At 34.7% G+C, this 16,700-nt stretch overlaps 1 protein-coding gene across 5 annotated transcripts in view; it reads right to left on the minus strand.

The window, feature by feature from the left end:
- The window catches only part of mask (multiple ankyrin repeats single KH domain), a 105,721-nt gene that overhangs the window by 63,057 nt on the left and 25,964 nt on the right, over positions 1–16,700 (minus strand). For 4 of the 5 annotated variants that reach the window (XM_067763395.1, XM_067763391.1, XM_067763392.1 and 1 more), the window contains one exon: positions 1,491–1,529. The exons of the other annotated variant lie outside the window; for it this stretch is intronic. In XM_067763395.1, coding sequence (XP_067619496.1) covers positions 1,491–1,529 — 39 coding nt within the window. The remainder of the gene's footprint in view (positions 1–1,490; positions 1,530–16,700) is intronic. 5 annotated transcript variants of the gene reach the window in all.

A 16,700-nucleotide genomic window follows, 5' to 3' on the forward strand; every position in this document is an offset into this window, starting at 1 on the left:
CTAAAATTTTGATGTTGCTTTGCCCGGGGTGTGAACCCAGGGCATTCGGTGTGGTAGGCGGAGCAGTGTTATATTTCAATCATTAAAGGGGAGGAGTGATGGGGAAACATATTGAGTAAAAAGTGCTAAGTCAGGAGAAAAAATTTGTTTTAAGTGAGGAAATTGTGCTAAGTCATAAAATAGCTGCTGGGTTAGCATACATGATTTTTATTTATCTTTTTCAAAGCTTCTACACTCAAAAGTATTGCAACTAAGGTATCCTCAATCACAGTTTTGAAAAAAGGTTATTTGAAAAATTATTCAGTTTTTTTCGTCTCCTGTAAAATTCGTAAAAAGTGACTTATCACATTTTCACATTAAGCTAACGATATGCTGTTCGTTACACTTTTTTTTAATTAATCCAAATAAAATAGCGAAATAACTAGTAAAATTTGCAAAGCATTTTCACTTTTTTACTGGCAGTTTTTTGACAGCATGTATCATTGATTTTTGTTTGCAAAACCACCAACGACCAATTGCAAAGGCCCTAACTAACAGTCCTGAGCTACAGACATTCAACCGAAATCATAAAATCGGTATTTAAACATTGAAGTTATAAAACAAAGATTACACTAAATAACGAGCTGGACTTATTTCAATTCATACTAAACAACGAACATTCATTTTGATCTATTAGATTAGGTTAGTTTAGATTGAGGACCTCACATAAATTGCATGACCAGAAGTTTTCTCAACGACCAAATTGAAAACCCTTATCAAAAAGCAGGACGCCGGTTTAGCTAGCTCATACGGTTTTTTCATTTCTATCTATTCCCATATTGCAGGGACCCAGCATAGATGTATAACATTCCCTATCGCAATTCTTTCCAGGGATCGCTAACACTCTAAACACACTTCTAGATGTTGTGCTATGAGAAAATATTGCCTTAATTGCTACTTCGCTGTCAATGTAAAAATTTACGCGGTTGCAGTTTAAGCTATTTTCTTCCAGAGGTTCTACTGCCTTAGTCACAGCTATTACTTCCGCCTGAAAAGCACTACAGCGTATTGGCTTGTAAGATCTATTTATTTCCGGATGAGCGTAGTATGCCTACTCATTCCGTTACATTGGAACCATCGGTGTACACCTGCATGGCCTCGTCTGTCATTCGAGCGCCCTTGCCCTTCCACCTCTATTGTGGCTTTTAAAACCCATAGAGTTGTTAGTGTATTAAAAATAAATTTTAAAAAATTTAATTTTTTCCTGTAGTATTTGAATATTGTCAGATAGGCGGTTTCGCAATGGCAAATCCATGAACGTTTTGCAGTAATGTTAATTAAAAATATTTCGGTTTGCCCTGATTAAAACAGTTACGCCGGGGCTAGTAGTTATTAAGCTTGTTGGTTATTGATTAGAGAATGGTCAAAGCCTTACCTATTTCTAATAGAATTTTGTTTAAACAGAAGTTGTTTTTTTATGTTAAAATATTTAAAAAGAACGCGAAACTTACCAGAAGATCTGGCCTTAGACACAAGCATGCCAAAAGGATCTATAAGAGAAGAACGAAAGAGAAAAATAAAATCAAAAGAAAAAACGAATGGATGGATGATGTTTTGATTTTGAAGTTATCGAAATTATAGCGTATCTTCAGCCTAAACCCGTTTAAAAGCTAACGAGCTTTTACAATTTGGCGATAGATAACTAGTCAGTACTTGAGTTATGTCTGAGTTTGTTTAAAAATTCTGCAAAAGTGCAAGGCAAGTTTATAGCGAAATGATTGACAAGAAAGTGTTGAGCTCTGTGATTACTGCACTACATAGTAATTTAATATCTCTTAATATAAAATAAGAACGCTCAAAATAATTTTAATTGCATATTTTTATGCATCCACAAATTGTAGAATATTCCCACGTAAACTATATTTAATAAAATTTTTGAAAAAACTGCTAAAAGCTAGTGAGCAAATTTGAGAAAATTCCTTCACAAAACTATGTATAGCTTTAGTGAAATTCCATCAGAGTGGTGAGATTTATTTAAACTCTTTCCGTGATTCGGACAAATTTACTGTAGCGATGTTCCACTGTGACCGGAGGGACAATTTTGCACAATATTGCATCTAGGTATAGTATATTCAAGCACTGAGATATAATCAACTGGGGATTTTTAGCTCCAACAAATAGGTTGACATGACTTAATATTCAAGTAACTTTCTTTGTTTAACTCTTTTTAGAGCCATTTTCTCGCCCGTCTGTTAGAATGTATCTCTTTGTTAAACACAATTTCATTTTCTGCAATGCCCGCTACATTTATCCTGCCGTTAAGTTTAACAGACCGTCAATCCACCCACTAAAATTTATCGATTCCATAAGTCATATGCATACCTTTGTGTGTCAAAACCATTTAATTTAAGTAACTGAAGGTCATCTAAGACTGGGGTCCACAAGAGAGGAGAGAGTACACTCCCTTGAGGGCAACCCCTACTGGTCACAATTTACTCACTTGTTCCTCCCAGCTAAAGATTGACATAAAAATTTAAATCTGGGATTTTATTTTTTAAGTACAAATAAAAGTCCAGCCCTATAACTAAGGAACGGCTGATCCATATGAAACGAATTTTTAACCAGTATAAAAGCTGTATGGTCATTTGAAAGTTTTTATTGATAATATCAGAAAATTGTTATAGAAAAACTTAAACCAACTCTCCTGGTACTATACTTACATATTTCTTATAGTTTGATCCAATTGAGATATTGCCTTGAAATTTGTTACACCGCTTTCTGTTGAAACAAAAATTCTGTGTGAAAAAAATCGTCTCTTTGGATGAGCAGTTCCATAGTCTATGCTACTTCTACTACTACTGATAATACTTTATTTTAATGAACAACTTTTCCCATCGACTAATCGATCGATTATTCGAACAGTCAGGATCAGGAGCTCCCGTTATTATACAAAGGTACATGTTTAAAACCCTGGCCGAAAGCATAAAGTTTTTATTTACCACTCACAAAAGTACTCGTTACCTATCTGGTTTTGTGTGTGCGCTTATTTCCGTATTAACCATTTTAAAACCTCTGCTCATAATGGCTGAACCACAATTAACTTTTCCATATATCTAGATGCGTTCAACGCAATCTTATGCATGCCAGTAACATCGTATTGAATTCACATACAAAGTTTCACGAAGCACTGTTATAAACATTCTCGCTATACAAGAAAAATATTGTTAACATATTTTCTGGCCTATTCATTTGTTAAATTGCAATTTTTAACTGTGAAAAATGTTAGAAAAGTACCAAAGAGTCGGAAAAACATTTCACTTGCAAAATGTGAAAGCACCCTTAGCCAAAGAAAATGTCGAATTCGTCTTTTTATGCTTTGCTTGCAACAAAAGTTAGCTACTTTTTCAAGTCAGATGGCGCCAGTGTCGCTCGATCTGGCTTTATCTATACGAAAACTGCTTATGTGGCGGGGCTTTAACTCCGTTGCACACAGGTTTTACGAATGCACTAATTACAATAACAGCATAAACACACTGGTAATGCCTAAGCGATTTTCTAAAGCAACATGAACAAACAAAAACAAGTAAGAAAGGCTAAGTTCGCGTGTAACCGAACTCGTGTAACATACTCAACTGAGAACTTTGGAGACAAAATAAGGGAAAATACCATGTAGTAAAATGAACCTAGGGTAACCATGTGTTCGTATGACATGGGTATCAAATGGAAGGTATTAAAGAGTATTTTAAAAGGGAGTGGGCCTTAGTTCTATATGTGGACGCCTTTTCGAGATATCGCCATAAAGGTGGACCAGGGCTGACTCTATAATGTGTTTGTACGATATGGGTATCAAATGAAAAGTGTTAATGAGTATTTTAAATGGGCGTGGGCCTTAGTTCTATAGGTGGACGCTTTTCGAGATATCGCCATAAAGGTGGACCAGGGGTGACTCTAGAATTTGTTTGTACGATATGGGTATTAAATTAAAGGTGTTAATGAGTTTTTTAAAAGGGCGTGGGCTTTAGTTCTATAGGTGGACGCATCTTCGAGATATCGCTATAAAGGTGGACCACGGGTGACTCTAGAATTTGTTTGTACGATATGGGTATTAAATGAAAGGTGTTAATGAGTATTTTAAAAGGGAGTAGGCCTTAGTTCTATAGGTGGACGCCTTTTCGGGATATCGTTATAAAGGTGGACCAGGGTTGACTCTAGAATGCGTTTGTACAATATGGGTATCAAACGAAAGGTGATAATGAGTATTTTAAAAGGGAGTGGGCCTTAGTTCTATAGGTGGACGCCTTTTCGAGCTATCGCCATAAAGTTGGACCAGGGGTGACTCTATAATGTGTTTGTACGATATGGGCATCAAATTAAAGGTATTAATGAGGGTTTTAAAAGGGAGTGGCGGTAGTTGTATGTGTGAAGGCGTTTTCGAGATATCGATCAAAATGTGGACCAGGGTGACCCAGAACATCATCTGTCGGGTACCGCTAATTTATTTATATATGTAATACCACGAACAGTATCCCTGCCATGATTCCAAGGGCTTTTGATTTCGCCCTGCAGAACTATTTCATTTTCTTCTGCTTAATATGGTAGGTATCACACCCATTTTACAAAGTTTTTTCAAAAGTTATATTTTGTGTCAAAAACCCAATCCAATCACCATGTTTCATCCCTTTTTTCGCATTTGGTATAGCATTATGGCATTTTTTTCATTGTTAACGGCCGAGCGGAAGGACAGACGGTCGACTGTGTATATAAACTGGGCGTGGCTTCAACCGATTTCGCCCTTTTTCACAGAAAACAGTTATCGTCATAGAAGCTATGCCCTTACTTCACAAGGATTGGTAAATTGTTGTTCGACTTATAGCATTAAAAGTATTCTAGACAAATTAAATGAAATAAAATTTTGAAATTTTCTTTTATTTTTGTATTTTGTTGCACCATATCATTACTGGAGTTGAATATTGACATAATTTACTTGTATACTGTAAAGATATTAAATTTTTTGTTAAAACTTGTCTTAAAAAAATTTTTTTTAAGTGGGCGTGTTTGTCAATCGATTTTACTAATTTTTATTTAGAACACATATAGTAATAGGTTACTACTATTCCTGTCAAATGTCATCATTATATCTTCAACGACTGCCAAGTTACAGCTTGCAAACTTTTAAATTACCTTCTTTTAAAAGTGGGCGGTGCCACGCCCATTGTCCAAAATTTTTACTAATTTTCTATTCTGCGTCATAACGTCAACCCACCTACCAAGTTTCATGGCTTTATCCGTCTTTGGTAATGAAGCATCGCACCTTTTCGGTTTTTCGAAATTTTCGATATCGAAAAAGTGAGCGGGGTTATAGTCCGATTTCGTCCATTTTAAATAGCGATCTGAGATGGGTGCCCAGGAACTTACATACCAAATTTCATTAAGATTCCTCAAAATTTACTCAAGTTATCGTGTTTACTGACAGACAGACAGACGACATGGCTAAATGAATTTCTTTTTTCGCCCAGATCATTTTGATACATATATAGATCTATATCTATCTCGATTAGTTTATGCCGTTACAGGGTACCGTTATGCTCTGCTCAGCTGAGTATATATGTATGTATGTATGCCAAATATCGACAAAAATTTTTGAAGATAAAGATGTTGCATGCGCGAACTTCAGTGGAAAGGAGCGGAGCTTCACAAAATTCTAGTAGGTCACTTCCACCACACCACAAATTTTAACACGATTTTTAACATAATTTAAGCACACAAAATACACCGATTGTAGTTTTGGAGTGTAAAAATGTGAATTCTGAACACATTAGCGGAATAAAAAGTGTACAAATAATTGTTAAATAATAAATACAGACAGTGGTAGTTTAAAAATTCTGCTGTGGTAAGTGGTGAATGTGACCTACTAGAATTTTGTGAAGCTTGCTTCACACTATTTTTCGTCCCTGCAATGTCTCTATGTTAATATTGTCTCTGGTATCGATGATATTGACGCCACCGACAACTTCAGCGAGACGATGTCTACCATGGCCGTCTGACGGATGACAGCTGCGACATCGTCTAGGGCTACTACAAAGTCGTCACACATACCCTGGACCGTAATGAGTTGTAAATAAAATGGAATGAGCGATGTAACAATGTATATTGGTTTCTATCTTTTGCTGCTTCGACGTTTTCATTCTTCAATCAAGCATACTCGTATTTATATGCAAGTCTTTTAACATCTTTCGTATTCTGCTTTCGTTCCATTTTTTCAGTTTGATTTATCGACTTTGTTCCTATGCTTTCAATGTTCAAAACAAAAAGAAAACCAACTCGATTGCTCATTCATTCGTTTTCTGTCGGATATGCATTTATTTGGGGGTTCGTTGGTCTTTCTACGACGGCTTATGGTTGGTTGTCAGTTTGATTGTTGACCATTGTCAGATATTTTCGGAATTTAGAGAATTGCATGAATCATCAACGAATTACATACATACATACATGCACATTCACTAAATTAAGATTAGGCTTGATACTTCTATATAAAACTCTATTTTCCAATTCATTCATTGCACAATCATCTAACATAAAAATATATGCACAGATGTATGTATATATGTATGTGTTCGTGATATTGAGCCAAAGTTCATTTTCTTTCGCGCTAGTCACTTATTCCATACAACATTTCTGATATCGCTTTTGTTTCGAACTCTTATTAGCCTTCGGGAGGAACTGTTTCCTAATGTAAATTTGAGCAATTGCATATAACATTTTTGTACTCAGCGTGCTTTGCACACATAGTATATTAACTTTGATTGGATAACGGTTGGTTGTAAAGGTATAAAGGAATCGAGATAGATTGGACTTCCATATATCAAAATCATCAGTATCGAAAAAAAAATTGATTCAGCCATGTCCGTCCGTCCGTTAACACGATAACTTGAGTAAATATTGAGATATCTTCACCAAATTTGGTACACGAGCTTATCTGGACCCAGAAAAGATTGATTGAGCGAAATCGGATGATAACCACGCCCACTTTTTATATATATATAACATTTTGAAAAACACAAAAAACCTGATTATTGATAGAATGTTGAAATTTGACGTGTGGACTGATATTGACTCTATTAATCATAAATCAAAAATCGTTAAACCTAACGTAACAAAATTCGGCAGAGAGGTTGCCATTACTATAAGGAATGCTTTGAAGAAAAATTAAGGAAATCGATCCTTAACACGCCCACTTTTATATAAAAGATTTTTAAAAGGATCATGGACGAATAAAATAAGCTATATCTTTGCAAAAAGAGCTTTGTATCAATGGTATTTCATTTCCCAAGTGGACTTATAACAATAAATAGGAAAAACTTTAAATTTAAAAAATGGGCGTAGTACCGCCCCTTTTATGACTAAGTAATTTTCTGTTTCGGGAGCCATAACTCGAAGAAAAATTAACGGATCGTAATAAATTTGGGTACACAAATTTTCCCTATAGCATGAAATATTTCTAGAAAAAATGGACGAGATCGGTTAAAGACCACGCGCAATTTTATATAGAAGATTTTTAAAAGGGTCGTAGACGAAAATAATAAGCTATAACTTAGCAAAAAATAGTTTTAAATCAATGATATTTAACTTATCAAGCTTTATTGTAAGAGGAAATGGGGAGACAGTTTTTTTTTTAAACGGGCGGTGGCACGTGTTATGTGGAATGTACAATTGAAGCTCACGCTGAGTATATAATGTTCGGTTACACCCGAACTTGGACACCTTTACTTGTTTTTTATTAATGTTCTGAAAAAACAATTCCTTAAAGTGTTAATTCTAAAACAAGTTAAAGCTTTGATATTATCCTTCGATTAAAATAAAAAAAAAAACACAGGGGGCAATAACCTCCGGAGAGATTTCTCTTCCAATTTGAGTCGTGCTACTTTAAATTTTCCTAGAGATTATTGGGACGCGACCTACATGTTTTACGCCGACTCCGAACGGCATCTGTAAGGCAGATGAGTTTTTACCTTATAAAAATTCTCAAAAATACTACAAAAAGGAGTGGTCCCAGTAAGAACTCATTTCCACAGAACTCGAATCGACCCACCCCCAGGGCTAAAGCTTTCAAGGTTCAGTAATAGCCTAATAATTTGGTATGCTTTACTTCGTAGGAGTTTGGAGCCGAGCGTCCCCGCCAATTACAGTTTTTACGCTGACTTCGGAGGCATGTTGTGAATAGCATTGCAGTTTTGAGGAATGATCCGCTTAAGCAACATCATATCATTCTTAAGAAGACAGTGGGATTTAAAACGAAACTCTCAGATTACCATTTGGGAAGGTTTTCAAGAGGCACTTTAAAACTCCCCGTTTGCACTCTCCCGGATAAAACCTATTTAAAGACTCAAGAACGGGGGCGGGACGCAAAATGCCATGCCTGTGCACAAAAAAGTTCTGTACTCGCAAGAGTACAAAGTGATTTCTGTAAAATAAATGGTATTATACAAGAAGAATTTTTACTCGCCCTGTGGCGAGTCAACCTGCTTTTAATCTTTACGGGTTTTTCGCGTTTGTATAGATGTAAGTTTGCGCGATTTTTGGTGTGTAACCTTTAAACAGAAGAAAAAATAAATTTTTACTCACATCATCGGCGTAAGTTGGCCGACTCCTTCGCAATTGTCGCAAATGAAAATGCATTTACCTACTTCACCTTCTGTTTACCAATTTAAATATACATATCGCACACTAACTACAAAAGAGTCACAACTTGAAAACATGTAAATGTTCAGGAGAGAAGAAAAACGGTTTATGTGAAAACGTCTGTAATGTTATACTGAAATCCAGTTTAACAAAGAAGGATACCTTCATTATAAAATGAATTTACGAAATTTTATTGTAATTATTTGTTTACCGACAAAATATATAGCAATTTTGAATTATGACTATTTCTAGGAAAACTTACTACTCGTACATTCACAATTATTTCATCAAAAAAGGCACATTTCATAATAATACAAGCAACTTTACTCACTCTTTACGTATAAAAGGACACTATTTTAATTAATACACAACAAAGTTGAAATTTTTTGCAACAAGATAGTCAGAATTTAAAATAATACACTTTATGCAACTGTTCACTTGTTCTAAGCATATTGACACAACTAAAAATAGTACTCTTTAGTTGATAGAGCGCAAGCGATGCAATCAACACCAAAACTGGCATAACGGTAATTTTCCAGTTAAAGAAGGAAATAATGACAACGAAATTTAAGGGGCAGTTAGAGATGTTTACTGCCCTGCAAAAATCGCGAGTACTCCATGCATGCATGTATGGAGTAATCGCTATGGACCAAGTGAGTGCTCCAAAATTTACTACAATTCATACAAAAAATATGGTCCAATTAAGATTGCGATGTCCTAGGACTGGACCACATACTCCAGCTCCGCATTACATCAGAGTAATCCATGGAGTACCCACAGTCCAATAAACATCGTGTAGTGATTACAATCGTTAAAAACGAGCAATGATCAGCTTACAATATGTTCGTGTAGAAACATGAGTTGGTTCATTGCTGTATTACAGAGGAGTATAATGGTAAGTACTCCAGTGGACCACATGATCCAACGATTTTTGCAAGGTGTGAATTGGTTTATGGAAAAAAACCGATTTTGAAAAATTTTAAGTTGTGACTCTTTTGTAGTTAGTGTGCGATATATAGAATGTACATTAGAGTGTATCTCCATACAGGCAGAAAACAAAAGTTCGCTCGTTTGGAATTAAAACAATTTTTTGTCACACTGCAAACACAGCGAAATCTGATTTTTCGTCTATTACTCCTCTATATAAACATGAAAATAATAATAAAATGGGGAAGATATAGGTAAAAACCACAATTATTCGCTCTTCATACGAAGTAAAATCTAAAAGACGCAACCTTTGGAAATATTGGAATTGTCAGAACTAAACGAATTTTGAAACTAATATTTTGTACGTTATTAGACTAGAATTGATTGGACTACAGGACTATATAATCCAAAAATTCTGAAAATTATAAATTTTCATGTAGATTGTTAAAAACTTTTCTAGTTTTCGATTTTTTTGAAAACGTTTTGAAATTGGTGTGCATTGCTGTAGTTACAGATTTAAATGAAGTTTTTTTGAATTTTTAAGGGGAGACAAAAAACTTATATTTTAAATCTAAAAATACAGTTTTCTTCTTCAATTCGTCTTTTGAGACTTAGCACATTTGCTCTCTTTAATTTTGTTTTGTTTAACGTGGACTTAGCACATTTTCTATATAGCATTTGTTTCATTCATTTTTATAACCACCACATACTTGTAGACTTGGGTTTTATAACTCTGATTAGATAAAGGATCGTAAAAGAATCGAGATATAAACTACCTTATATCAAAATTATCAGCATCGATAATGATTTTGATTTGGACATCTCTGTCCGTCCGTCCTTTAACACGATAACTGAGCAAAATTTAGATATCATTACGAAATTTGTACACTCACTTATCTGGACCCAAAAACTATTGGTATAGAAAATAGTCGAAATCGAACTACAGCCGCGTTGTTGAAAATTGGCACGCAGGTTGTCCTTGCTATTATATTGTGACGAATATCAGTATCACTAAGCGATACTACCATCGCTAAGCCGATAATAAGCAGCCACTCGTATGTACGTAAACAAATCAATCATCATACATACAAGACAACGGAGACATACTCATAAACACATGTAATCATCAGCCGAAGTAGTACTCACATATACACACGCATATGGCTATGCGAGAGGCTATAAACTACAAATACACACGCATATAGCTGGTAACCAAGTAGGGGTTTCTAGAAAGAGAAACGTTTAGACATTTGGAGAAATATGCGGACAAGGCAGTACAGAAAAGTACTTGCAAATTCGTCTAATAAAGACCATTTTGCATTATTGAATATTGGAGTTATTTATTCAACAGTTTAGCGATTCGAACGTTAGCAGAAGGTTTGGAATAAGCGGAATTTCCCTAAATTCGTTACAATATATTAACTGTGTGAAAATTAACAGAATCGGTTTTTGACCCATGCCCATTTAAAAATAGGTCGATATTTGAAACTTCGCTAAATGGAAAAATGCGATAGACCGATAATGTGACGAAACTTTATATGTTGACCTTCTAACAAAAATTTAGAATAGGAAAATTTAAAAGTTTTGCCAGTTATAAATTAAAAGCCATAGATAAAGATGTCGTGTTGAAATTTGGCAAAGCAAAGGTTGCTTTCCTCGTAAAGGGTGTACAAAAGTTAATCAAAGCTGGTAAAAACAAAACTCTGCAGGAATTAATTAATTTATTTTCTGGCTTTTTGCTAGTTTAAATATGCTAGTTCCCACTAGAATAAAATTAAAGTGCAATCTCGTCGAATTACAAACAAAATAAGGTGTGCACTTTCTTTTCGGAGCAGGATTTATAAGTGATTGTTGAACCAAATTTTTGCAAAGTTCTGTTTAACAAGGACTACAATTTCAGTTTAGGCAACCAAACGTGTTTTTTTTTTTACTAAAATGGAAAAAAAATCCCGGGTTCGAATTTGAGGCCAAGGCGTAAGCGTACTGAAGATGAAGGCCTTGAGCTCGAATTCGAATCCAGAGTCTTATATCAATAGGCCGATAAAAAACAACAAATGCAAAAAAATTATACTATACGAAGGCAAACTAATAATGAAAGTAAGAGAAGTGCTCTCAGTTCATTTCGTTAGCATATCAAGCAATTTACAACTCTAAAGAGTTGGGCAATATATAAAAAGTTGACTCTCAGAAGTATTGTTAATTGAAACGAAAAGCAAAAATCGTATTTAATTCTAGGAACAAAATTTACAAATCTAAGTTCCTTGCAGGCGAATATAGTAGCACGTGTTTTTTTCTTTTTTAATTTACAATTTTTTTGAACTTAGCACATTTTGCTAACACTGCATAATCATATCGTCGCTGCGACAACAAATTGAGTTATATGTTTTTTTTTTCGATTTTTTTTTTATCTACTTGCGTATAATTGTTTTTGATTGCAGGCGAACCTGCTTTTATTTTTGTGTAAAAAAATTATTTAAAAAAAGCTATGTACATATACATAGTTCAGGTGTCCCGAAGACTATACATAGATATTAACCATCCTATTGTTGAAATCCAAGGTTTAAAACAGTTAAAAAGTCATAGACTTAAAATAACGCTTTAAATTACCATAATTGTACATTTTTGGACAGTTGAAATATGGAAAAAATGGGATGGAATCTCAATGAAGAAACCGGCTTATTCGAGGACCTCAACAGTGATAGCAGTCAAAATATGGAAGCAACGGGATGCTTCCTTAACGAAGAGACTGGATTATTTTATATACCAGAGGATAACCCGAAAGATAGCGAAGAAATTGAGTCAGAAGGTAAAATAGGGAAGGGGAAACGAATACAAAAAAATCGGAGATTGAGACTTTTAGGAAAAAAATATGAAGGATTGAAATGGGTAAAAAATGAAAAGAATTTAAACGATGTTGTATTTATTCAAAAAAAGGGAAGGGAAATCAGGAAACAAACATGTAAGCACCTGGCAGAAAAAAAACCGAACAAAGTTTTGTTTGTTCGGCAATGGACGAAGATGCACGAGTTAAGTATTTTAATTATTTTTGGAGTTTACCTTCATAGGCTGCAAAGAGGGCATATCTTAATGGATTAGTACGAACTGGCAAAATAATCAAGCGAAACCCTTCCCATAAAGAACAAAGAAAAATATTTGGATTTGATTGCTTTTTGACAGCATCTAATGGAAACAAGCTTCGTGTATTTAAGAGTTTTTTCTAGCTACATTTGATTTAGACAAAAATGTATTTACTCATTGGGTGGAAACAAATAATACAGTGTCCTTGCCAAAGAAGTCAAGACCTTCATCGTCTGTATCGGTATCCTTGCCAAAGGAGCCAAGACCAACAAGGTCTGATTCTGTTTTAAAGTGGCTGGATATACTACCTAAGGTACCTAGTCACTATTGCAGAGCAACGTCTAATCGCATTTATGTGGAGGATATATTTAAATCTAAAACGCATATGCATAAAATATACACTGAATGGCGTGGCAGCAATAATGCGAAAAAAGTTTTGCGAACTTCTAAATTCCAATAAAATATCTATATTCAAGCCCAGGAAGGGCCAGTGCGACACTTGTGTTGGATATAAAGAGGGCAATGTTACCGTTTCCAATTATGAATTACATATTGCCAAAAAAAAATGAAGCTAGGGAAGCAAAAAATTTGGCTTTAGAAAAGATGTCAGCTGAAACATTAGTATTGACAATGGACATGCAGAGTGTGTTGCTCTGTCCTAAACTCCTTGTTTCAGAACAATACTATAAAATGAAGCTAGCAGTACATAACTTTTCGATTTATTTAAAAAATACCAAAGATGTATATTTGTACGTATGGCATGAATGCGACGGCGGTGTAACTGCTAACAATATAACGAGTTGTATTGTACACTTTTTAAAGGAATATTGCACTTCATATAAAAAAGTGATCATGATATCCGATGGATGCATGTACCAGAACAAAAATATAATACTTAGCAGTGCCTTAGCAAACCTATCATCAGAGGTGGCTTGGAAATAGAGCAAATAATTTTAGAAAAAGGGCATACTATGATGGAGGTTGACAGCGTCCATTCTACATTAGACAGCATGTTTAAACCACCCATTTATTCACCAATGGACTATGTATGTCGTATGAGGCAGGCAAGGTCTTCACAACCTTATATTGTTAATTATTTAGAGTACACTTTTTTTTTAATTATGAAAAAGTTCCAAGTAAGCTTTCAACTATAAGACCAGGTAAAAAATCTGGGGAAGCCACTGTCAGCGATATCAGAGGATTACTTTATATAAATGGCGAAGTTAAGTTTAAGTTGCGTCATAACGACTGCTGGACATCGTTCCCCCAAAAGCCACCTGCCTTGCAGACTCAAGATAAACCTATGTCGTTGTATGATAGTCCAATAAAAATTTACCAATCTAAATACAGTAGCCTACAATCGTTAAAACAAGACATGCACAAAGACTTTCACTCATTTTATGATAGTTTACCTCGATAGAAACTTTGTATTAATATTTTATGCAATTGACTATGTTACGCATCTGTTATTAAACTATAAATCTATGTTAAGACTCGTATGCATATACGTGCATACATATGTATATAATAAAAACTGAATGATTTGCTTATTAAAATTATAACCTTAATATTTTTAATTACATTTACAAGAATTAGCGAAGAATTGTATACACATCTTTCACGATTTCTTACCCCCTAGCCTTGCTAGTAATTGAAATAATTTGTAAAAAGAGCTATGTATGTGCTGTAAAACGGCGCAAATGCTTCGTGCGAAGTGGTTGGTCAAAAAAATTAAAAAAAAATTGCACAAGTCTATTACATATGTGTAGTATCATTAGTTAACAATGCAAACTAGAAAAAATATTCTCTAGGATCGCCAAGAAAAGGGTTTTTTGCTCTCCTGAAAAGTTGCTGAAAAACGTATAGCTCTTTTTGTTGGCGCAGCGACGATATGTAAAATTGGCATAATAGTAACTTTCTTTTCGTAAAATGAGTTGCTTTTAGTTTTTCTAGATTTCTCTTGAATTAGGAAAACAAATTTAAAACGTTTTGCATGATGCAATTTATTTATTAACTCAGAGGGGTCTTATTTGGTGCAATGTCCTTTGTGTAAAATGTTTTATATCTTAAAGAAAAAGATTTTGTGTATTTTTTATTTACTCAACTCAGTGGTTCACTTTAATATAACAATAATATTATGCTGCTAAGACGTAGCAAACTTCAGAATAAAGAGCCGTATGCAGTTCTAAGTAAAACCAAAAAACTCATACAATGTGACACTCTAGAAATGCTTTTGTTTGTCAAAATTTCTTATGCAGTACGCAGCTCTTTAAAAATGTCTAGGTTTCTTAGGCTAGCCCAATCAAAAAACTGAAGCATACTAAATTGCTCAAGTTGGGCTATCTGAAACTTAAGCCCAATCAAAAAATGAAAACGTATTAATGATGATGATGAGCCGGAAAGGTTGGGCTGGCTTATGGGATCTGAAACTTCTATTATTCTAAAGATTTTTAGGAACACCCGGCAACTCTGGTTTTCCTAAGAAATAATTGATTATGCATTGTTTCATAAGGAAAAACTGACATTTCGGAAGGCAAAGTTGACATTTATTAAAATCAATTGAAATTCAATATTATATTTGCATTGTCCTGGTCCTATTTCCATGCAAAAGAAATAAATCGAAATATTTATTAAGCGTTTACTTAAGAGCTGCGTTGTGCCCCTGAAGAACAAAACGAGTTAAATTTTTTTTTATTACGAACGCATATTCCTGTACTTCAATTCTTATGTTGTTGTTGTAGCGATAAGGACACTGACCGAAGGCCTTGGGGAGTGTTATCGAGTTTTTGGTCCTTAGCCGGATGCAGATCCGGTACGTTCCGGTACCAAGCCCGACCATCAGGATTCGCCACGGATAGGTGAGGTTGACAATTGGGTTTGGAGAAGCTATGTATTGCGCTGGCAACCTGAAAGGGCTGCGCTACACAAACCCCATGAATACGGTATTTTAGTCGCCTCTTATGACAGGCATATTATCTCTATATACACTGAATCATATCGACATAACTGTTTAAAAGAAGCCGAAAATACAACAAAATTTAAAGCTTCAAAAGTAGGAAAGTCATCTACCACCATCATACCCATCACTAATAACCTTAACGTCTATTTTCGACGATTATCAACTTGTATTCGAGTTAAAAAATATTTACCTAAACGAAAACAACGTAAAGATCAGATGTTTTCATGTCGCCATACGAACGTTCACTGACAGAATACAAATAGACGAACGAATCACACAATCAGGCTGAAATGCAACACATTATTTTGCTGTTCCTGCTAGGGCCTCTTTTGCCTCTTTGTGCCTTTTCATTTACCTCTATGCCGGCAAAATTTTGCTAGAAATAGTCCCCTGCGCCATTGGTGCTCGCGTTACAATGATTTGTATAACTGCATTGGCTATGAATGTTCGTTTGCCGTTTTACGTACTGCTATACTCTTAGGTTTAGCCTGATATTTTAATTTTATTTTTTCTTATACAATGTGATGTCAAATTTTTATAACATACTAATTTTCGTTGTACCTCTTTTAAACTTTTTAATTTTAAGGATGGCTCTGTATTTACATATGTATATATCTGTTCTATTACAATAATTAGTCGACCGCTTTGTGTTTGCGTCGACTTTAAATAAATAAATAAATTATAATCTGACATGCAGTGACGGACAGAAGTCAACACCCCCTTATTTCGTTGTTTAGAAAAGACCAAAACATAGCGGAAAAATTTGTGCATGCAATTTCGTTGTAACCTTTTTTTTTGATCGTTTTACAATTAGCATACACACATGTATAACTCCGATGGCAATGCAATATTACTTTGCGAGAATTCGATAAATTAATCGATAACAGAGTTATCGGTAAAGATTTGTATTCCCAAGGGAATAAAAGCCTAAGTCCTCAAGACGCAGGTAACTTCGCTTTGTTTGTGTATGCAACAAACGTAGAAGTTAGGCTGTTATCGCCAAATGTTGCATACTTTTCGTTGCATACTCTTCTGCGCACTTGATTTTGTTTTTCAGATTTTTGGCGATGGAAAAGAG

Source organism: Eurosta solidaginis, chromosome 1 (genome assembly GCF_040869045.1).
Source record: "Eurosta solidaginis isolate ZX-2024a chromosome 1, ASM4086904v1, whole genome shotgun sequence".
NCBI lineage: Eukaryota > Metazoa > Arthropoda > Insecta > Diptera > Tephritidae > Eurosta > Eurosta solidaginis.